At 39.1% G+C, this 24,931-nt stretch overlaps 1 protein-coding gene across 1 annotated transcript in view; it reads left to right on the forward strand.

The window, feature by feature from the left end:
- Window positions 1-24,931, forward strand: part of LOC126184464 (DNA mismatch repair protein Msh2) — a 220,434-nt gene that overhangs the window by 163,912 nt on the left and 31,591 nt on the right. The window contains exons 9-12 of the mRNA XM_049926855.1: window positions 1,526-1,723; window positions 9,499-9,710; window positions 21,400-21,545; window positions 22,849-23,020. Of these exons, the coding sequence (XP_049782812.1) occupies window positions 1,526-1,723; window positions 9,499-9,710; window positions 21,400-21,545; window positions 22,849-23,020 (728 nt within the window). The remainder of the gene's footprint in view (window positions 1-1,525; window positions 1,724-9,498; window positions 9,711-21,399; window positions 21,546-22,848; window positions 23,021-24,931) is intronic.

Here is a 24,931-nt window from a genome sequence, read left to right on the forward strand (position 1 = left end):
GTAAGTGTCGTTTAAATGTGCCAGTCTGCATCTTAACATGTCACCTTTACAGTAGGTAGCACCCTATCTTTTCCTACATTGTTGATATTCGTGTGTGTGACTTACACATAATTTTAGTTCATAGAATGCCTTGTTTGTCTCATTTTTGTTGATGTCTTTTGAACCACCAATCAGAACAAAACGTCATGACTATTTATTTAATCATTTCACTTCATTTGACCCAACCATATTTCTTAGTTCAGACAAACTGGCACCTGATTTCACAAAACTGTAATGCTTTCATTTCTGATTTTAGGGTCAGCATAGAAGCGATACACTTAGTCATATTTTGAAAAGGAGGTTTAAGGCTTTACTAATTTCTTTTTCTATTATTAATGGAAATTTTTTTATGTCTTCTGCAGCCAATATTGACTTTACAGTACACTTTGAGGTTGGTAGATCAGCTGTGCTCTCTGTTGCTGTCTTTGATTTATTTTCTTGTAGTGATGAACTTTTTAGTTCCACTCTGTTCACACAACACTTTTCTTCTTTGCGTGTTTCACAAACACTGCCAGATGCAGTTTTTGTCTACTAAGTTTAAATTATCATCACAGATTTTTTACATTCATATCCTGAGTACCAGCACTGCATTTGTACGACACTTTTGACCACCTTAAATTTGAGGAGACCAAAATGTCTTCAGAGAGATTCTGCATGTTTTTGTGATAAGATCAACTCACTTTTCATTGCGGTAAGTGCATTTATGTCCACTTTTAGCACACTTATTAAAAACTGCAGACTAGATATATGTTTACTCAATTTCAGAATTTTGCTCTTACGTTTTTTACATATCTTCTATTTACCTGTTCTGTTTACATTTTTTGGGAAATATTTTACACACTTTATCACTCGTCACCATCTTAAAGGGTATTACTACATGTTTACCACTGGATGCTAATAAGTGACATTTATTGCCTTATTTTCTTCTGTCATCCTTGCTTTTGTATTGTCCTGTTTGCGTATTGTACAGAACTGTGAACAGTACAGAAGCAGCTAGAAGATATGTCATAATGATGGGAAATGTTTTAGTCGTCTTGATTTCCTGTGGCGTTTACAAGCCTAGTAGCGCATATGTCCTGCAAATAAATTATTGAAGACTAGCCAGACCATTATACTGCTCTCATGCAGCAGGATGCCAGGGCATAATTTTATCAATGTAAATGAGCTACTTGATAGAACAGTGAAAGAAGCCTGCAGGTCAACACTGTGGTATTTTCACCACAGAGCTGTTGCCTCATATAAACGCAGAGGATAATGAGTCATTATGAGAAGAAGTATTTAGAAATGGGTAACTTTGAGACATGGTTGTGGAGTGAGCAATGTGATCTTCTTCTGCAGCTAAAATTTATTTATTTATTTATTTATTTTAAAATGATGCTGTAACTTTCAATCATACTTACATTTTTAATACACAATATACTTTCTGAATGAATGTAGCTGTAGTAGCATTCTCTGAACGAGGTATTTTTTATATTTTCAATTACAGATTACTGTCACAATGGTTGAAGCAACCTTTGCGTGATATTAACCTAATAAATGAAAGACTTGATGTTGTCGAGGTGCTTGTCAACTCACCTGAAATAAGGAGGTCCTTGTTGGATGAAAATCTGCGCAGAATCCCAGATTTCCAGGTCCTAGCAAAACGCCTGCATCAGCAGAAAGCAACCTTGCAAGATTGTTACAAGTAAGCAATACTTTTTTTTCTGGTATTTTTGTCTTTTGTTTTCTTTCTTTGAGACAAAATTTTGTGCTTCTGTTGGCCAGTGTCTTTATAAAATTTTGTATTCAAAAATCTTTCAATGCTCCAAAGTCTGTCAGTTTCCAGGAAACTGAAATGAAATATACAAGAGTAACCATCAATCCTAATTTGAATACTGACATAATGAAAGAATACAGCTTCTGAAAAATAAACTGAATTGTCTGTATAATTGGTTAAAATATAGACCAAATATCGTTAAAAAAGTACAGTGTTTCACACATACTATTGATGAATCTAAAATTTTGAAAAAGAAAGGGAAGTATTAAGCAACTCCAATAATTCAGGTTTGACTAGTGATACCAACAACTTGAAATTAATGGGCAAGGTGGTGCACTGCTAAAGACACTGCACTCACACAATGGTGGAGTAGTCGTGCCATTCAGGTTTGGGTTTTCCGCAGCTCTCAAAATCAGTTAGGCTGAATGCTGGGGTAGTTCATGTAAAAATGTTGCAGCTGAGTATTTTTCTTGTACGGTACCCACCATTACTGACCCCTATGTCGGTGGGTGTTTGCATACCAATCACCTCAACCTGATTTCCCCCCCAAAACTTTATCCAATTTGGATGAGATAATGTGTTCTTGCCCCTATATGTAATAATGGAGAGTCCTGAATGATACATAAATTATGGAATTGGTAGCTAAAGGTAACAACTCATCTTATAGTGGTGTCTGTTAATTTATATGACAGGATGTATTAAGCTAGTAGTTAACGTATGCAGAAAAATGTGCTTGCTTTGGAGCATTCAGTGATTTCAAATTGTGCATCGTGAAACGTGAGAGTTTGTGAGCTCCTTACTGGAATATTTTGAGAGCAGGGGGGGGGGGGGGGGGGGGGGATGGAAATAACTGTAGATGCCCTGAAGATACACAAAACTGCAGTAGTGATGGTTTGCAAAGAAGAATACCCTGTAAACGTAAAAAGGCTGGCTTGTATAACTTAACGACACTTGGTAAAAAGAAGAGGACAGAAAGTGTGAAGAACTTAATGCACACTGCAGCTAGATGCAGTTCATTGCTGTAGATATGGCAGTGGGAGAAAGACCTTTATGTACAGTGATGAAGTCTGTTGGTTTCAATTTCAAGAAAAGTATAAGCACAGACCTGCTACAGAATGAATTACTTTTACTTTTGAGAATTACGAATGAACCATATGAGGTCATTGTGTACTTGGTCGAAACACGGATTAACGCAGATCATCCTGCCAGAATAGAATTCTGGACAGTATTTATGGAAATATTACTGTTTCTGTTGGAAAGGCTGTGAAAATTGTCATACATTGTTAGGTCATCTTCCAGTTTTATACTGCACTCGTTCTACATTTTTGTGTCAACAAAAATGAGGTGGCCACTGCAAAGAGGTGAATCACAAGAGCCTCCTTAATTGGTTTGACAGGCAATGGAAAACTCAAATAGGCTGACTACAATTGTAATACTCCATATCAGTCTGTTATAAAAGGTCCAACAATGACAGTGAAAAAAGGTTGAATCATTGAGTGGTTAATGCTACTATATGCATGTTCAGGGCGATATGTGGAAGGCAGAACTCTTAACTTTTGAGACATTAAAAGCCACATTTCCATAGTATGTTGTTGATGTGGAAAAAGAATACAGTCACAATGTTGTCCAGCTTCCACCATGTCACTTCCAAACTTTACAACAACAGAAATTCTGAAGTTGTTTGTGGAAGCAGTGACACAAATAATCTGAGAAAATTGGAGTAATATAAATCGCACAGAAAAGTTGTTAAAAGTGCTTGGTAAATTGAAGTGAGTATAGAAAGTAATATGGAAGACGTTAATTCATCCATAGGCAATTCCAGTTATTCTTCCATACAGCACAGATAATGACAACATCAGTGAAGTAAGTGACTGACCTGAGTGGTGGTTACCCTCTGCCATAAATTCATGTGTTTTTTTGTGACAATGTGCAGTAAACGGTTTGAGTGACTGACTCTATTTCCACAGTAACTCTTAATTTTGTTGTCTATAAAAGTACAATTTACTGTGTTCGCTACTGAGAGTGGCAAGTACTTGAAGCAGCTTACTTTAATATAAATGTGTTTAGTTGTTACATTCACATGAATGATTCAAATTTATTTGTCGCGTCTTCTGTGTGGACTGTGCAATTTTCAGTGGAGCACACGGATTGCTGTAACAAACAGTGCACGCCATGTTGATTTTGTTGCGATTGTGGATAGCAGTAAAGTGATTTTGTGGTATCTAAATAAAGGTGTTCCTTAAATTGATATGGCTATTTCAATCATAAGCAAACTCAATAGCACATGTTAACAAGGAGCATCTGAATGCATTCAGTAAGGAACTGAACAGCTATTTTGTTGCTACAACCACAACGTATGAGAAACCTGCGACATTGTGCCCCTCACTGTACTTGTGTCAATTGCTTTCTTATTCTGCACAAGGTCAGGGTGTATATGACCCAGGAGATCTGGGAAAAACCCGGGAATTTTTTCATCTGGGAGAAAACAGGAAAAAACCCAGAAATTTTTTAGAATTCTGGGAATTTTTCATTGTTTTTGTTTTCAGTTAAATTTTTGTCATTTTGACTGGTAAGAACCAATACTCTAACAAAGGATATTACTGTATCCCGCTACTGCAGAATAATACTACAGCAATAAAACATGAACGAAAGAAGAAATGAAAATAAAACTTAAAATTAAAAGGAAATTCGCCATATACAGCAACAAAACACAGTGCTCATACAAGTGTCTGCCAACAGCAAAATGTGTCAAAGGCTTCAGGAAGACTATGCAATGCTCCATAACAACAAATTGCCTCAAATGAGTGTGACCTCACAACTGTTTACATTAGATTCTTTTTAGCAATTACGAGCAGGATCATGTGCATGCGCAGTTGAGTAGTACCTCCTCCGGCTTCTGGCTACAGAAATGTGGTTGTTGGCTGTGTAAGCAGTCGCAGCAAGCAGCTACATGCTTCCGGGAAATATTTTACTGGAGTGCCCAAGCTGCCTGATTCATGCATGCGCAGCAGACCCAGATCTAGGAGGGGGGGGGGGGGGCAAATTCATATTCTTGAGGGGGGAAAATAAAACTTGTTTCACAAAGCGACTAGCATCCAGGGCACATTAGTCTACCGATTATTCATATGACTTTGAAACGCATCCCTGTTGGTGTTTGAACATTTTTGACACATTTTAAGATGGTTTCTGAATGAATCTTAAGTTGATTTGTGAATGTGTGCATAGTGTACATGATGTCTTGGTCAGGGGATTCCTCGTCGCTTGTAGAAACAAACTTTCCTACAGACAAAAGGGGCTATACAAGCTGAGCGGAGTAAGGCCGAACGGATGAATGCCAATCGCTGTCTGATTGTGTGGTTGATTGGGTTTGCGAATTATGAGTGTTATAATTACTAGCGAAATCCATAGATTCAGACTACAAGAGTGGAAATAAACGAATAACAGGTAAGAAAGATTATGTATTACCTTCTCAGTGTATCCAAGAATATGAAATTTTGACAGAACATTTTTGGCCAGATCGCTATACTAGTAAGGGCCAGTTGTACAGTCCCCAGGTAGCAGCCGCTTTATGTTCTATTCTGGAAGAAGCACGGAAAACGCGTTGGACGAACACGTAACAACGCCTAAACGGAGAATAATTGCGGGTTAACTAAACCAGTGATTCTGGCAGAGTTAGTGAAGTAACCCTGCGAATAAGCTGTGACATTGGCAGGAATAGTTACTGAATTAGTGATAACAAGACTGTTTGTTAGAGCAAGGAAGGAGAAGAAACAGGGACATCACACAATTTATGGAAAAATATGACGATTCCGAGTTTGTATAAAAATTTCGTACTACTACTTTTCGATCTCTTGCTTGAGAAACTGGAGCATATGAATGAAGTGTGGAACTGTTTCCTAATATAAAGCTTTTTGCTTGTAATAGTCCTAATAGGTATTTTATATTGATACTTTGTGAATTATATTCTGTCATTACAAAAAAACCATTTGTGCCAAAACAGTCTCGTTTATTTGGTGTGTATTACAATTGTTGCAGTATCAGAAGGGCCTATTTTGTTTTATCTAGAAGACAGTGACAAAATAGGCGTAATCAGATCGAGAAACCACAACAGTCTTGGGTTCTATTTGTATTAACAGCTTTTTCAATATTAGACGACGCCATTTCAACTTTTCATGTAGCAAAACGTTTGATGAACTTTGATGAGGTAATATATCCTTTCGCAGATTGGAGAGACAAAAATTCTAGGAGCTAAGGATTGAATAAATGTGTATTGTCTTGCTTGTCTCATGTCTTTATTGGGTTTATGTATCCTATATTTAATTTTATGTCACATAAAGCAGCAAGTTGTTAGCTGATAGGGAATAAAGAGTGCAAATTTTCTGAAGAGTTCTTTCTCTTAAAAAGGACAAACTGGCCAACTGTAAGCAGGAGAGACACCACAGGACATTTTAATTTCCACTGTCCTGAATATGCTTTGATGGCATCAATTACAAAATATACACGTTTCAATTCCACAGAGCGAAGTACAGTAACGTGCGATAGAATGCTGTGTGAGGAGGCGAGGCACTGCACTTTGGCCCACTTATGACCAAATAACATGTCTTACATTTCCTCGAACACATATGTTTTATGCATCAGACTCTTCAGAAAGAAGAGCCACACCAGCTGGGGCGCCGACCGATCTACCCTCTTACGGCTCTATCAGGCGTTAATCCAGTCCCGTCTGGATTATGGGAGCCTGGCTTATGGTTCAGCATCCCCTTCTGCGTTGCGGGTGCTGGACCCAATCCTTCACAGCAGGATACGACTTGCTACTGATGCTTTCCGGACCAACCCTGTGATCAGAATACTTGTGGAGGCAGGTGTCCCTCCACTGCAGTTACGGTGCCAATGTTTACTGGCTGCTTATGCTGCACATGTTTGTAGCTTGACCGGGCATCCTAATTATTGTCTTCTGTTCCCTCAGTCAGTCATCCATCTCCCAGAACGTTGGCCCCGGTCGGTTTGTACGATCACGGTCCGCGTCAGAGAGCTTATCTCCGGGCTTGGGGATTTCCCTCTTCCGCCTCCTTTCCGGGCCTACCTGCGTACACCCCTGTGATTTGTGCCCCACCCTTCCCTTCGGCTCGAATTGGCACAGGGCCCGAAGGACTCAGTCCCACCGGAGGCCTCCCACCATCGCTTTCTTTCCATCCTTGTCATGTATCAGGGCTCTGGCGTTGTTTGCACTGTCGGTTCAATGGTTGCTGCTCGTGTTGGTTATCCTCTCACTCTAGGGGACCATTATGAACAATGTTCATTGCCGGTTGGCTGCAGCGTTTTCACTGCTGAGCTTGTCACCATCTTTTGTGCCCTGGAGTATATCCGCTCCTGCTCAGGTGAGTCCTTCGTTATCTGTAGCGACTCCCTGAGCAGTTTATGAGCTATTGACCAGTGCTTCCCTCACTCTCGTCTCATGGTGGCTGTCCAGGAGTCCCTCCATACTCTTGCCCGTTGCGGCCGCTCTGTGGTCTTTGTGTGGACCCCTGGTCATGTCGGCATCCCAGGCAATGAACATGTTGACTGCCTGGCCAAACAGGCCACCAGTGAACCAACTCTGGACATTGGCCTCCCGGAGACTGATTTGTGCGCAGTCTTACGCTGCAAAGTTTTCGCACTTTGGGATGCTGAATGGCGCGATCTGACCACACCCAATAAACTCCGTGCTATCAAGGAAACGACGATTGTGTGGTGGTCATCCATGTGAGCCACTCACAGGGACTCAGCTGTCCTTTGTCGACTCCGCATTGGCCACACCCGTCTGACGCACAGATATTTACTGCGCCGTGAGGACCCGCCTCTATGTCGGTGCGGGGCAGCTTTGATGGTGGTCCACATTTTGTTGGCCTGTCCCCTTTTAGCTGCGCTCAGGCAGACGTTTGCACTGCCAGATAAGCTCCCTTCCCTTTGAACAGATGACGCTGCCATGGCAGTCTTAGTTTTGCGTGTTTTTTTCCGGGCAGGGGGCTTTTATCACTTAATCTAAGTGTTTGTCTTTTTTTGTGTTGAGTCTGGCCTTTGGCCTACGATTTTAGACTGAGTTTTTTATGTGTTTCTCGGTGGTTGGCTTTTCCTTTTTTGTCTCTATGGTTGGCCAACCACTGTCACACTCTGTGTGATTTTAATTCCTTTTGTCTGGTCCCTGTCTGAGTCTGTCTTGTCCTGTGTCGTCCGCCGTCTTTTCCATTGTTCGTTTTTATTCTGTTTGGGTGTTTGAAATTTTGGAAAAAGGGACCGATGACCATAGCAGCCTGGGCCCTTCAATCCCACAAACCAACCAACCAACCCTCAGACACAATGGATATAGACTGCTCAGGCACAAAGTAAGTGTGGCAGCAGGTAACTCAGAGGCGTAAACTGCCTCTTTGAATGTTCCATGCCTTCCCAGTCTCACAATGTCATCCTCCAGTGGAATTGTGGCAGCTTTTTCCACCGCGTGGCTGAGCTACGGCAACTGGTAAGCTTTATACCTGCTATCTGCATTGCCCTCTGTGGCTATAAGGGATATTATAGGTGCTGTAGCAACTATAATAGTGTCAGGTGTAGTTTGTATGCAGTGAACCTGTGCTCCTTCAAACCTCTCTTGAGGCTGTGGCTGTCAGAATAAGGATGACACAGGAAATAACTGTCTGCAATGTCTATCTTCCTCCAGATGATGCAGTACCTCTGAATGTATTAGCTGCACTGATTGATCAACTCCCTAAACCTTTCCTGCTTTGAGGAGATTTTAACACCCATAACTCCTTGTGGTGTGGCACCGTGCTTACTGGCTGAGGCAGAGATGTTGAAAACTTACTGTCACAACTTGACCTCTGCCTCTTAAATACTGGGCCACCACACATTTCAGTCTGGCTCATGGTAGGTACTCGGCCATTGATTTATCCATTTGCAGCCCAGAACTTCGTGTGTGTGTGTGTGTGTGTGTGTGTGTGTGTGTGTGTGTGTGTGTGTGTTGCTGTGGAAGAAATCCTTTTGGCCGAAAGCTTAAATATGTAGCAGTCTTTATGTTGTGCCTTTCTGCAACCCAGCATCTCCTCTGTATGCTGAATAGCAATTTTTCCTTTTCATAATATTATTGTTTTCCATCCTGGACCTTCAATTTAGAAAATGTTAAATCATATTCAGAACTGTGAGTTATAGCAAATAAGTGGAGAATGTCTGACTTTGTTAGTGGAAGATGCTTTACAAAATTGGCAAATAGAGTATGGACTGTATACTTATAGTGAAATCAAAATGAATCACTTTTTTAATTGTAATTGTCACTGGGCTCTCAATCTCAAACCTCCTTTCTGTCATGTGTTGAAGATTTTTAAGTTTCGTTATTTCTGTAAATGTAATTTTCATCTAAATCAATTACACTACAGAGATCGGGGGGGAAAGTTGGAATAATAAAACTATCATGCTTGGTTTGTCAAATGTTGCATCCTAAACAGTTCAGAATTTTGAACTGTAACTTGGACATATGTAAGTAAATGTTTGTGTATGTTAATACATATTGTATTAAATAAAGATTTCTGATGACTTCAGTTTTCTACATTTTGTTTCTTATAAAATATGTTGTTACTGATGCAGTGTTATGTTCTACTAAATGATCCTCAAAAAATGCTGTTGAAAAATTTTATTTTTCTTAGTTCAGTGAATTAATATTGTTTTCTCTCCCTCAGGATTTATCAGGCGTTAATAAAATTGCCAGGCTTGTTACATCGACTGCAGTCAGTTAACCACCCTGTTGTCAGAACAATGCTGGTACAGCCACTGAAGAGATATATTTTTGACATGGAAAAATTTAAAGGTTTGATTGAATACACGGTAGACTTAGAATCTGCAGATAAGGGAGAATTTTATGTGAAGCCATCCACAGATAAAGTGTTGCAAGGTAAGTTACAAAATGAATTTGTAAATCTGAAACATGTTTTCAGAAGTATGAAAGCTGTTCAAATTATTGGTACTGTTCCTTTCATTTACTCTCCTCAGTTTGATCTCTGTGTTTTGTTGAATTAAGTCGTGATGAATTTCTGCATGTTTGTTGACAGCTACTTTCTTCACAATGTGGCTGATTCTTAATCTGCTGCTGCATTTTGTTTTATAGGATAAATAAAAACAGCAGACAGATCATGTCTATCATTATGTTTGGAGCAATTCTTTCATTGTAACTATATTATAGAACCACTGGCTTTGGCTGAGGTGGCTCCTTTTGAATCTAAAAGGTAGTCAGTAATGCAGTCCCCTATTTTGGGATTGTGTGCAGAGATTGGAAGGCCAGTCTTGGTGCAACATATATTAATTATGTCTCTTGCCCTCAGTCAGTATCATTCTGTGTCATGACCCATCATTGTTGGAATGTTTTGTTTTGGAATGCCTAGAGACCAGTTTAGATTCCTGTGAAGTTCAACCCCACTAACCAAGTGACACAAATGAAGGTCCTCAGATGTCATTGGTACAAATCCCCCCCACTTCTGTCTGAAATTTTTAAAGTGTTCTGTATAATTTCACAGGCAGAGAATATAGACACTCTTCTGCTGCATTGTATGTTTTTAAACTGGACTTTCATAATCTAATACAGGATTGCTTTCTAGTATACGCTCGTAGAGCCAAGCAGTTAATCACTGACGACTTTTTCCATATGCTAATGATGTGTTTGGTCCTCAATTGTGTGTTTAATAGTGCATCAAGTTTGTCCTATCATTTCGTATGCAATTATAGTTGTACCTTATATGTTTCGCTTCTTATTCCTGAAACTTTTTTTTTACAAAGAGGTGTATATGTTGATATTCTTCTGTTACGTGTTGTTAGTACCTCTTTTGTGTGTGTGTGTGTGTGTGTGTGTGTGTGTGTGTGTGTGTGTGTGTGTGTGTGTGTGTGTTTTAAGAATTTGCAATAAAGTTTAGCTACTATTTATTGCTAGTATTTAGTGTTATTTTATTATACACTTTTTTTCTGTAATTGCCAATTGGAAACGATTAATTTTATTGTGGTGTTGGTTTTGGAAGTATGTTTTTACAGTGCATTGTTCTTTCCATAACTGATGTGGAAATATTCGTTTAATATGTATTAATCATTGGTGGCTGCTGTGTTGTTGTCATAGAGGAAAACAGTTACCTACTAGCATTACAGCCAGTAGTTACAGCTATCTTTCCGAAGCTCGCTTTTTTTTTTGTTAATTTCAGTTAATTTCAGAAATGTTTTTTCAGACTACTTTGCAATTTATTTTCCCGATGGTGTTCTAAGCGCTTCACAATTGACACTCTTTTTCATCATCTGCTTTATCGTATATTCATTGTATAAAGACACCAATAAGAATTGAGAATCTGCAGTATAAGCAGATTACTCAGACATTTCTCACACAATAGAATGGTAAAAGTGCTTACATCACACGGGATTCTGTGAATTAATTGAAGGGAAGCTCATAATCAACAGTAGCTAGTACTTATTATACCAGATCAAGTCAACAGTCATTTGGTGGATGCTACGCTGACATAATCGCTTGACCGATGCTAACAACACTTATTTGTTGATGGGAAAAACAACAGAGATCCTTTTTTACGCTCTTTGTTACAAATTGCTAAGGGTCAATGTGCACCACAGTGTTCGGACTGGCAATGAGACGGTTTCTGCCCGCCATCTCTATCAGGTGCTTGAATGGCAACAGCTGCTTGGCGTAGTGGATTGCTGGCGGTTTTCTCAATAATGAAGATTTAATTCTATTGAGTTGGTGTGTAGTGTGTTCCCCAAGTTTAATAAACGCAACAGATACCCACGACAGAGACTTCAGTTGTCAGTAATATAGTCCCTTTCACTATTTACAACAGTTTGCCAATGCTGGGGTAAATTTTTGATTCTGCAATTTTGTGCAGTTTCGAAGTGAAGAACTTGTCAAGCCATGTTCAGAGTGCATTTTCATCCGGAAGGGAAGTTCCTTGAAGGTTGTTTGATAGAGTGTGCCATCTTTGTATCAATTTCACATATGGCAAATACTTTTCCTTGTGTGTGTGTGTGTGTGTGTGTGTGTGTGTGTGTGTGTGTGTGTGTGTGTTGCGTTGCTTTGCACAATGTGGTATATGCATAGCAACTTTGCAACAAAATTTCGCGGAATTTTCGATGGCACAAACACATCAAGAATATTTCACTACAGTGGGAGGATAAAAATTGTAAACTGACGATTATGTAAAGTGCGTCTTGTGAATCCTGTGAACAGCTGTCTGATGATGAACTTGTCAGTTCAAAACTGGTTACGGCGCTATTCACTTAAATAAAATAGCATTATTAATAGTGGCTGGTTGCTGTCTTTTTCTTTGTTAGAATCAACTTACATTAATTGTATAGATCCACGGTCTCACCATGTCAGTTTTAGACAAAATAACCTAATAATTTTTGTATCCACTGGTGTTAACACAATTGGTTGACATTACAACTAAAATATTTATAAAATCTGACAAATATAAACTAGATGTATTACCACTGGTGACACTTCCATCTATAGATGTGTTTTAAAAAAAGACATGCTAAGATATCTCAACAATTTTATTTTTACATGAAAGCCTGTACCTTAATCTACGCTCTGACACCATTGCAGTCTGACTCTTCCTTGTTTACGTTGTGTACTGAGTGTTAAGGATGCCTCCGATAATCGTGAGTCCCACCGACTGTGAAGCTGTTACAAGATTCCTTAGTGCTAAAGGCCTAAAAGCGAGTGATATTCATCGTGAGATCTGTGCAGTTTACGGACAAACATTATGAGTGATGGAATGGTAAGAAAGTGGGTGAGAGCATATAAAGATGGCTGTACAAATGTGCATGATGAACAACGGAGTGGGTGTTCTTCGGTCGTCAATGAAAGTTTGGTGCAGGAAGTGGACAATAAGGTGAGAGAAAACAGATGCTTTACGATTTCCTTCTTGTGAGATGACTTTCGTAATGTTTCTCGTAGTGTTTTGTATGGCATTGTGACCGAGCACTTGAATTACCAAAAATTGTGCATACGTTGGGTACCGAAAATGTTGACAGATGTGCACAAAACCAAACGTTTAGACAGTGCATTGACTTTCCTTGAGTGGTACCACGACGATGGTGATGATTTCTTAATCCAAATTGTTACGGAGGATGAAACATGGTTGGCCTACGTCACACCAGAATCAAAGCAACAGTCCATGGAAGTTGAGCAAGGGCATCGTTTTGCTGCAAGACAATGCCCGTCCACATGTGGCAAATCAGACCAAAGATCTCATCACATCTTTTCGATGGGAAACTCTAGATCATCCTCCGTACAGCCCCGATCTTGCGCCCAGTGACTACCATCTGCTCCTGAACTTGAAGAAACACTTGGGCAGTCAGCGTCTTTTCGATGGGAAACTCTAGATCATCCTCTGTACAGCCCCGATCTTGCGCCTAGTGACTACCATCTGCTCCTGCACTTGAAGAAACACTTGGGCGGTCAGCGTCTTCAAGACGATGACAAAGTCAAAACAGTGGTGATGCAGTGATTAACAAGTCAGGTGGCAGACTTCTGTGAGGAGGGTATTCAAAAACTGGTACAACGTTATGACAAGTGCCTCAATATTAACGGAAATTAGTAGAAAAGTAGATTAAGGTACAGGCTTTCATATAAAAATAAAATGAGATATTTTAGAACGTCTTTTTTTAATTTCAAAATGGTACTTACTTAAAAAACACGCCTCGTAGTAAGCTGCCGGATGTCAGGAATCAATGCCAAAAGAGAAAGTGAATCTTTGCGTTTCAGAGTACAGTGGTTATTATTTTTATTAATAGCGCACATAATAAAAAAATGAATTGTGTAACTTTCTGAACAATATCCAACTTAAGCCCACTTCTTGTTTATAATTGAGATATCTGAAGTTGGTATCTTATTTTAAAAAATCAATGAAAAGCATATTGAGATCTAATACTAACACCTATTATTATCTGAAATGAGGAGTTAAAGCTCCAAATTTTGATAAATGGTTAATTATTTATTAAGTCTGACCACCTGACTTCCATCAGTCAACAAATGATGACACAATCACTGCATTTTTCTTTCATTTCTGTGTACTTATAATGTTTCTCTCATCACAAAAACAAATGCATATGTAATTTTCAGCCAAAGGAAAATCCAGGATGAAATAATGCCAGTATTATGAGAAGGATAGATTGCTACCCACTAAGCAGTGGAGATGCTGATTCCCAGACAGGCACAACAATAAAACTACTAAAAGAGTAAGCTCTTGGCTGAAAGGCCTTCTTCTGAACTAAATAATGTACACATACACATTCACACAAACACAGCTCTAACACATGACCACTGTCTCTTGGTGTCAGAGTCTGACCTCAGCCGACAAAGACACTGGTGTTGTGTGTGTGTGTGTGCGTGTGTGTGTGTGTGTGTGTGTGTGTGTGTGTGTGTGTGTGTGTGTGTGTGATCTAATTCGGAAGGAGGTCTTTTGGCCGAAAGCTTACTTGTTCTTGATGAAACCATGAACTGCGAGTGGATGTCGAAGGATGAATGTGAAAGTAATGTGTTAGGTAGTAGACCATCGTTGGATGTTAGTCAATTGTGATAGAATTTGTAGTGTTTCGATGGAGATAAGTGAGAATTTGTTTAAGAGAGTCAAAGTTTTAAGTTGTGTGGTTAATTGTGAAAACGTTACAACTACTAATATCATTACTTCAGAGGAAAGGAAAAGTAAATTTGATGCTTACAGTGATGATGAAATGACAGGTTTTGAGTTTGGGTGAAATCCTACAGATGAGTTGGAAATCGATCAGGAGAATTTAGGAATGGATAAAGAAATTGAGGGTTGTTGTTATATTATAATGTGCACCATCAATATGGAGGAAATAAGAAGGGACGTTGAAACTGATCATTTGAGGGTGCACTGTTTAGAGAGGGGTGAAATTAAAAATGTGCAATCCGTAAGTGAAATAAAAGATGTTGGTGAACAAAGAAAGTGTGCGTTTCTCGAGTTTAAAAATGGTGTTCCAGCTGTAGTCATACATTTTGTCTGTAAATGTAAGAGTCCATTGGTGAAAGAGGAAAGAGGGCATGGATTTGAGCAAGTGGGGGAGGGGGGGGGGGGGGAAGTGAGATTCAGAACATATTCATACTGGCAAGAAATATGGTATAAGAGGCAACAGCTGCAGAGTTGCACCTTGTGAATAAAAACCACGGCTTGTCTTAATGTGTTTATTTAAGTGTAATTTCATATGTAGCATGTAAAAAATTTGGAGGGTTGTATTTCTTGTATAAAGAGTAAAAATGGTGAATTTAAGATTGATGTAAGATGTATGGAGTCACAACTTAGTGCAAGGAGAGTGTTGACATTAATCGCATGACTCATGGTGCGTGGCAGTTGGCAGTACATAATTAATTTCATTATTTGCAAAGGAGAAGAATACTATTGTACTGCATGTAAGATTTGGGAGGAATTTCAAGGGGTTATTTATGTGTGTTACTTGTAATATTTTGGATGGGTTTTTCTTGTAATATGTGTAGTTTATTTGAATTATTGTTCGCTCAAAATTTGGTGCATGGAGGTCGTCAGACCTCATTAAAATCTTGCTTGTGGGAGTAAAAATGTATTTGCATGCAAAGTATGAGCTAAGTTTTTGGGGGATATGTTGTGTTGAGTAACTCTATAACACACATTACTTTGGAATAGTTTTTGAAAAGATTTACATATGTGAAATTTTGGGGACAACTTTATAATATATTTAAGAGGCTAATTCTAGGGATAGGTGTTTTATTCATGCAAATAGGATAGTGATGAATACAGATTGCAGTTATCGTCAGAACTGAAAATGGAGGTTGAATGGGCGATTTCTGCAAAGGGTAGTATTAGTTTTCAAGTTTCTAATTTTGTTGTTGTTGTTGTTGTTGTTGTTGTTGTTGTCTTCAGTCCTGAGACTGGTTTGATGCAGCTCTCCATGCTACTCTATCATGTGCAAGCTTCTTCATCTCTGAATTAATTTTTTTCTAGTTAGATGTGGTAAAATTATAGAAAAATGATAAAATGTTAGTTAATTTGTGGTGTAGAATAAATTTCGTAGCATGATAGATGTGTTTTCTTGTGGGAACATGGACAGAGAATTTGAAATGTTGAGCTGGATAGAGTATTTTACCCTGTTCACATTTTTGCGTGTAAGAAGTGGTACTGTATAATAAACAGAATGGATGACAAATGGTTCAAATGGCTCTGAGCACTATGGGACTTGACTGCTGAGGTCATCAGTCCCCTAGAACTTAGAACTACTTAAACCTAATTAACCTAAGGACGACACACACATCCCTGCCCGAGGCAGGATTCGAACCTGCGACCGTAGCGGTCGCGCCGTCCCAGACTGTAGTGCCTAGAACCGCTTGGCCACCCCGGCCAGCGATGGATGACAGTTCAAAATTTTAGATACTATATTCTATTACAGAGTCATTATTGGGCACTTAACTTACGTATTTTGAATATCAAATATGCGAATTGCAAGTTTTTTTTTACTCCTTATACAAATGAGAACAAACAGAAAAAAGCCTGCTGAAAGATGAGTCAATTCCAGGACCTCGTTTTACACATCAGTGCTTTTATGCCTGTGCCCGCAGTCCCAAAATATAATCTGAACATGCTATGTATTACAGAAAGCATAGGAAATTTTTGAATATGATTTTCTAGACATTTGTGCAAAATTGCATTTTATGGTTCTGGCCAGTTTATGTCTAGTTTGTAAACTTGATGATGTTTAAATATGGATTGTGTTCTTCGCACATCTGCATTGTCCTTATGCTTCTCCACTGCATAATATTCAGCACCTGTGTGGCAGAACCCCAACCATGCCAAACAAGTGGACATTGCCCTTAATGAAACAGGACACATTGTCACTCGCTGTTTGTGGGCAACTCCTATTAATAAAATATATCATCTCATGGGCATATCACCTCCACATATCAGAAGAAGAACAGCAGCAGAAAAAGAGAAGCAGAAACAGGAGACAGATCGAAGACACCCCTTGTTCGGAGGTGAATACCATAATCCAACATTAAGATCAAGAAAGTATTTCCTCTATTCAACAGAACCACTTTTAACGTCACCTGCAAATCGTCAACTACAGCTTTGGCGTAACTCACCATCAGAGAGGTACTGGGACAACCGTAAAGAAGAGCTTGCTAAAGGACGTCACCTCCCATATAAAACATGGAAGGTCCTCAACAGGCTGAGAACTGGTGTATCCCAGTGCAAGGTCAATTTGAAGAAATGGGATATCTCTCCAGGAGATGAACTATGCGAATGTTGCGAACAGCAAGATCATCAACACCTGCTCAACTGTAGAAACCTCCCAGCCCTATGCCCGATGGACGATTTGGTTATTGCCAATGATACAGCAGTTCAAACGGTGGAATTTTGGATGTCATATGGAATTTAATCATGTACTTACATTTTTTGTGAGTTGCTGCCTATCAGCTGTACATGTATGTTATGTTCTGGACACGAGTAAATAAATAAATGGATTGAATGGGTGAGGGAACATTTGTATCCTCTCTTCTAAGAAGAAAATCGTATACCTTGGCTTTTCCAATTCTTTTAACCTGCCGGGAGATACCATTTACGCAGATGAAGACAGACACCATCCAGAAACCATGCTCCCATTGATTTCTGATAAGAAATCATGCTTTCAATTTCTACATTCTAATTGAGTCCCATCACAGTATCTGAAGTAAGGTGTCAGCTTTTAAATACAAGAGATCAGCATACGGATCATTTAACTCACTTAAATTGATACCAGCTGCTTGGAAAAGATTTCAATACAAGACAAATATCAAAAAATCTGATTTATCTGTGTTTTATTTGTTGTGTGGATTGAGTCTTGCTTAGTATGCAAAAAAATTCGTGTTTGATACTTAGGCAGTGGCACAAATTTTGGCTCTCACCAAAATGCCTCTTTCACCTCTGGCAACGCCAAGTGAAGAACACTACGATCTGCAGTTATTAGAATTCATAGCAAACATGATGTCCAGTACTGACTGCAGTGAAAATATATTTGATTAGACCATGGCAGGGGCAGATGTAGCAGCCAATTAAAATTTTTACTGTTGCATACACTCAATGTGTTTTCTGTGCCATTATCAAAAAGTAAGAAATAAAAACATCATTATGTCTCCAGAATGAAATTTGTGTGTTTGGATATGGTGGCTTCTACAAATTCATTTGGTGGAACACAGTTCTTTGTTGCACAAGTTTCTTTTCTTACTAACCAAATTTTTTCAGGGTTATGGAAAAAGGCTGCAAATGATAACAATAACCTTGTGATTATGTTAATGATTCCCAATATTATTAAAATTATACACTGAAGTGCCAAAGCAACTGGTATAGGCATGCGTATTCAAATACAGAGACACGCAAACAGGCAGAATACGGCACTGCAATCGGCAATGCCTATATAAGACAAAAACTGTCTGGTGCAGTTGTTAGATCAGTCACTGCTGCTACAATGGCAGGTTATCAAGATTTAAGTTAGTTTGAATGTGGTGTTATACTCGGTGCACGAGCAGTGAGACACAGTATCTCTGAGGTAGCAATGAAGTGGGGATTTTCTGGTACGACCATTTCACAAGTGTACTGTGAATATCAGGAATCTGGTAAAACATCAAATCTTTGATATCGCTACAGCTGGAGAAAGAGTCTGCAAGAACGGGACCGATGACGACTGAAGTGAATCATTAAACGTGACAGAAGTGCAACCCTTCCGCAAATTGCTGCAGATTTCAATGCTGGGCCATCAACAAGTGTCAGCATGTGAACCTTTCAACTAAACCTCATCGATATAGGCTTTCGGAGCCGAAGGCCCACTCATGTGCCCTTGATGACTGCACGACACAAAGCTCTACGCCTCGCCTGGGCCTGCTAACACCGACATTTGACTGTTGATGACTGGAAACATGTTGCGTGGATGGACAAGTCTCGTTTCAAATTGTATTGAGTGGATAGACACACATGTAAGCCTCCTGTCTGATCACATGCATCCATTCATGTCCATTGTGCATTCCGACATACTTGGGCAATTGCAGCAGGACAGTGTGACACCCCACACGTCCAGAATTGCTACCGAGTGGCTCCAGGAACACTCTTCTGAATAAACACTTCTGATTGCCACTAAACTCACCAGACGTGAACGTTATTGAGCATATCTGGGATGCTTTGCGACATGCTGTTCAGTAGTGATCTCCACCCCCCTCGTACTCTTACAGATTTATGGACAGCCTGGAGGATTCGCGGTGTCAGTTCCCTCCAGCACTACTTGAGACGTTAGACGAGTCCATGCCATGCCGTGTTGCGGCATTTCTGCGCACTCACGGGGGACCTATGTGATATTAGGCCAGTTTACCAGTTTCTTTGGCTGCTCAGAATATATGCATTTGATTTTGTGATGAGAAAAACATCATGAGAAGTATGCAGAAATGTATGAAAAACATGAAAAAGCCAATAGTCAAGCCATTGTATGTTGACCAGTGGTATGTCAGCTGATCAGACTTAATAAATAAGCTAATCATTTAGCAAAACTTGGTGCCGTGGGTGCAACACAATGATATATTTTATTTTAGAATCATTATAACTGTTATTTTTACATCGGTCCGTGGAGCCTGGCAGCTTATTATATTAATGTACCTATAGAGGAAGGTATCACCAGTGGTAACACAGCTAGTCCTTGTTAAATTTTATTAATATTTTTGCAGCAGTGTGAAGCAAAAGTGTTAAAACCATAGCATATGACAATTTGAATGAAATCTTCACTCCCAAGAAAACCACCAGTGACTCACCATGCCAAACACTTGTCACCATTCAAATACTCGGCAGAACCAGTGGGCAGAAACTATCAGACGGCCAGTCCTAACATCATTGTGCACTATGGCCACTAGTAATTTGTAACAAAGAATGTAAAACAATACCTCCATTGTTTTTCCATCAACGAATAACCGTTGTTAACGTGGGTCCAGCAGTTATGCCAGAGCAGCACCAACGAAAAGACTGTCAGCTCAGTCTGGTGTGATCATGTTCCATATTGTTTTGCAATGTTGCAACCAGGTACTTCATAGATGTCACTGAGTCAGAACACGCTGCCGTTCATCACACCAAATAGAAATTCTAGCCAAGTCATCCTGTATCATCCAATAGTCACATTTCCATATGCTACAACTTCAACAGCAAACAGTCGCAGATTGCAGCTCATCCTATCCATCAGACAGTTTCTGTATATAGAGAACAAAAGCAGTCCTGGGGTGCTGCTAGCAATACCGTTGTCTTTTGATGAACACAAGCGACTAGGAAAATGTATTGCATTCAATTACTTAAAAAGTCTTCAAACAACTCACGCATCTGAAAGCATGCCCATATACTTGAACCTTTATTAACAATGTTCTTTGGGGCATTGTGTAAAATGCTTTCCTGAAATCTAGGAATATGAAATCTGCCTTGTTGCCTTTCATCCATGGTTCACTATATATCATGTGGGAAAAGGAAAAACTAAGTTACGCGTGAACAGTGCTTTCTAAATCCCTGGTGATTTGCGGTATAAGCTTTTCTCTATCAAGGAAATTTATTATATTCAAACTTAGAATATGCTTTAGAATTTTGCAGCAGACCGATGTTACAAATATTTGTCTGTAATTTGTAATTCATTCTTGTGACCTCGTTATATGGGGGTCACCTGCATCTTTTTTCTTGTCACTTGGGACTTGGAGCATGAGATTTGTCATAACATTACTCCAAGATAACAATATATCCAGCTATAAGCATGATATATTGCCAGTGCCTGACTTCATGTCTGCTATACTGTATGAGGGATATACATTTAAGAATCTCTTGTTGTCGTCAAATAAGCAGTTGCCATTTCACAACCAGTTTGAGCAAAGTTTGATATTTTACTAATTTTGTATCCTTAGAAGCAGATCACTTACTTAGCTGTCTTGTGTGAATGCATATTTTATCTGTCAGTTGTAGTCTGTTAACTAAGAAAAATTTGGAAGGAGCTAGTCTTTGAAAACCTGGCAGTTACTTTAAGCAATTCTTTTATGAATATCCTGAAAATATACTTTTATTTGGGAAGTTCAGTTGCCTGAATCTAACTTTGTAGGCACATAATCTTATGCAACAGTATCCTTATGGATTAAATAATCTCTGTTTTAATACTCTATCCAGCATGAATTAATGTTCAGTTTTTTGAGAGTCACACCCTTCATACTTGCTGAGAACAAAGTGGATTATTGTATCTACTATGTATGCCTTCTTTTGTATTCATTATTGCCAAAGAAATGAGCTTAGAGTAGACGCAGCTACACAGTAATCTGTTTTGTTCCAGCTGAAGAGGATTGGACCAAGTGTTGAGCGTTAATTCACAGTTTAATAAATGTACCATATGTGTTGTTTAACTATAGTCTTGTACATTATCTGATATTTTTTTATATTTTCGTCTCACTTCTGTGAGTGTAGTAATTTCTGTAACTATTTCTTTCTAACTGGAATTGTTCATTTCAGACAGCACAGCGTTACCAGTCACTTCAACTTCTTAACAACCTTGTATTTTTTAATTTACAGAATTAAGACAAGATATGGATGAGAAGGAAGAAATGATAAACAGAGAAATGAAAAAGGTTGCTGCTGATCTCAATCTAGTAGTACAGAAGAGCATCAAACTAGATTTCAATGCTAATTCTGGATACAGTTTTAGAGTGACACTGAAGGTAACAGCATCTGCCATGCACAGCTATTTACAGTGTTATCAGCCTAATAATGTATTTCTAGACATTCTAGAATATGTATCTTTTAGGTCTTAATAATTGGCACGTGTGCTAATTTGTTGTTCATATGTGGTAAGTGTACGTAATTTAAAAAACTCATTATGTGCAAAAGCAAAGCAGGTTATCTGTGTATCATTGGTGGGTCATGATGATGATGATGATGATGATGATGATGATGATGAGGTGGAGGTGGAGGTGGAGGTGGGTGATAGAACATAGGAAGGTGACATTGGTGGAGAAAAAGTTGTGAATGCATTCAGGTTCTGGGCCAAGTTGGAAGTGAGTATGGGTCAGATGGCTAGCAAAGATTGGGGCAGGGAAAATTACGGGAATAAAGGATGAGTTGTCAGCACATTTCCTACATAATTCAGAAAAGCTGGTGGGGGGATCCAAATGGCACAGATCATGAAGCAGCCATTGAAATCGATAAAGTTGTTCTCAGCAATGTGTTCAACAAATGGGTGGTGAACACTGTCCTCGGCCACAGTTTGACAGTGGCCTTTCATTCAGGTGGGCAGCTGGTCAGTGGACATGGCCACTTTCACAGGTGTCCCTGCCTTTGATGGCATAGGATGGGCCAGAATAGGATATGCTGTGTGGCTGAATAGGTCTGGTCTTGGTACCAGGTCTTCCTCAGGGCTATGACCCATGTGGCAAGGGATTGGGGGTTTATGTGGCATGGGGGGGGGGGGGGGGGAGAAGGAACTGAAATTAAACTTCATGGATTGAGAGTGTTTTTGCTGTTATTTTTGAAATCACTAAATCAAGAATTTCACAGTATGAACCCGCTTGTTAGTATGATTCTGCACTCCCTGTGGCCCAGGTGCATGCACTGATTCAGGTGGAAAGGATGTCAAAAAGCCATTGTATCCTCTCCTGAGACAAGCTGGCTCACAACTGTTTGTTTGTAACTAGGCCTCAGTATACTGACATTCGAGCTGGTTCCACACATGTTCTATTGGGGAAAGAATTGTTTGCACAGGTTATTGAGTATAGCAGTGATGTTAATAGATAGTTTACCATGCCTACATGTATCTTTACTCTTTATTAATTTAAAAATTAGTTCCATCTTTTTCTTGCATGTAAAAGTTTTGCAAATACCAATAAAATTTTAACTTGACACATCAGAGACTATAAAAATGAGTATAAGTGCATTATTAAATGCCTAAAGGCTGCTCTGTAGAAATGTTGCATAAGTATTGTAATAATGATAGGTTAGGTTATTACCATTTTCCATTCATTACAGGAGGAGAAATGTCTTAGAAACAAGTCTAGATATGTTACGATATCTACTTCAAAAAGTGGAGTGCTTTTTATCACTAATCCGATGGTGTCAATAAATCAAGACTTCTTAGAACTCCGACGACAGTATGAAGAGAAACAAGAGGAAAGTGTGAAAGCAATTATAAATGTAGCAGGTAAAAATGCAACAGCAGGCACAGCACTAGTAACATCAGTGGATGCTACATTATTTGAAGCACAAAATTGTTTCTCAATTTACCTGATACTGACAATTCATTGCACAATTCTCGCAAGTTGTAGCATGCTGTCTCTTCTTTAACTTGGAGCCTTGGATGACTTTCTGCTTGATTCTGGAATAGTCTCATTTCCTCCAGTTCTAGTTCTCTCATTTCTTTTACCAGATGAGGATTTTCTAATTTTGAAAGTGACCATTTTTCTATGTTTTGTGTGCATATCTGTGGTCCTGGGGAAGCAAAAACTTTTTCCTATCATCATTTGATTGTATCACATTGTTTAAAAAAAAATCAGATTTTACTTGCATATCTTGGTGCATAGATTGGGCTAAGATAGTCCTGATCCTTAACGCAGTGCTGCATAGTGCCATGCTGAGGAGAAAATCATTTCTAACTTATCTTTATTTACTCTTCTCCTCTCTTTCTTTCATCAGATATGGAGCAGCTTGTAGAACATCTCTCTCTCTCTCTCTCTCTCTCTCTCTCTCTCTCTCTGTGTGTGTGTGTGTGTGTGTGTGTGTGTGTGTGTGTGTGTGTGTGTGTGTGTGTGTGTGTGTAATAAATCTATCCTCTGCCAATAAGTATTATATGAAGTGAAATAACTTGCCTTATATCATATATTTCATCCAAAATATTCCTTTATTGGACTACATTGATGCATGTGGTCCTATCTTGCCCATGTTAGATTTCCGATAAGAGATAAGGGATTGAAATTTCTGCCGTATATTAATTGCAGGGTCAGTCTATTGCTCCACAACAAAGGGTATTCTGTAACATGGAATGTACTATTATTTTTTACTCAATTGTTATATTTTAATTATAATTTTGACAACATAAAATAAAATAAACCCAGCTGAATAAATAGCCATGAATGTGTGTTCATGACTTGGCATATGTTTATGGAGAAACTTGTGAAAACTGCAGAGCAACAGGTTGAGTAACTTCTAAGAATATGAGGCATTCACATGAACAAACTGAGGAAGCTAACAAGTACAGAATAGAAGTTCACATGCGTACACCTGCTCGGCTTCATTGTACCAGTGCTGCAGCTCAGGGTCGAGAAAGGATTTGACGAGCTTGGGGAAGGGTGGCTGATGGCTGCAGGGGAGAGGCAACAACCACACAGGTGTGCTGCTGTTGGGGAGGGGTAGCTTGCGCTGAACCGCCGATCCTGTCGCAGCAACTCAGCAATGATGTCTGCAGCAGGGGAAAGAAGGCAATCTGCAAACCAACAGGCTTCACAACAGCCTAACCATGTATCCAATATTGATGGTCCACCGCAGATCAAATTATAAGTTCTTTTCCCAGTTACTTGAAAAATCCATAAAGAAAAACTTTAAGCTGTAGCAGATTCAACCTAGAAGATAAGGATAGACGCAGCAAAATTCACCAGTCCCTGTTGTAGACAAGTTTTATCGTAAACAAAAAATTTTTGAAATTTCAACAAAGTCACAGAGTTTCTATATATTTGTTGTGCGGTCTGACACTCCTTGATATCTTTGCCAGAATAAATTTAAATTCTCCTGATTTTTCCTTAAATAATTAATTAATGTCACTAAAGAATCAATCCTGTTCTCATTCAACGAAATATTCCACTTTAAAACCGATCCTCCGGACCACTATCGCCGATAGAGTTTCAAAACGGAATCCTAACACACTTCACTGTATCGATTATTTTCAAAATATCAATACGTGTCCACCTCTCACCAATAAAACTTCAAACCAGTCAACCATTGAAGATTGTACACACTCTCGACAAAACCCTGCCAGAACCTCTTCAAGAAGTCTGAATTTTAATAAAACTTGCAAATCTCACACATAAGTAATATTTACGATGCATGTCGTAACAACAGA

This window comes from Schistocerca cancellata, chromosome 4, assembly GCF_023864275.1.
Source record: "Schistocerca cancellata isolate TAMUIC-IGC-003103 chromosome 4, iqSchCanc2.1, whole genome shotgun sequence".
Lineage (NCBI taxonomy): Eukaryota > Metazoa > Arthropoda > Insecta > Orthoptera > Acrididae > Schistocerca > Schistocerca cancellata.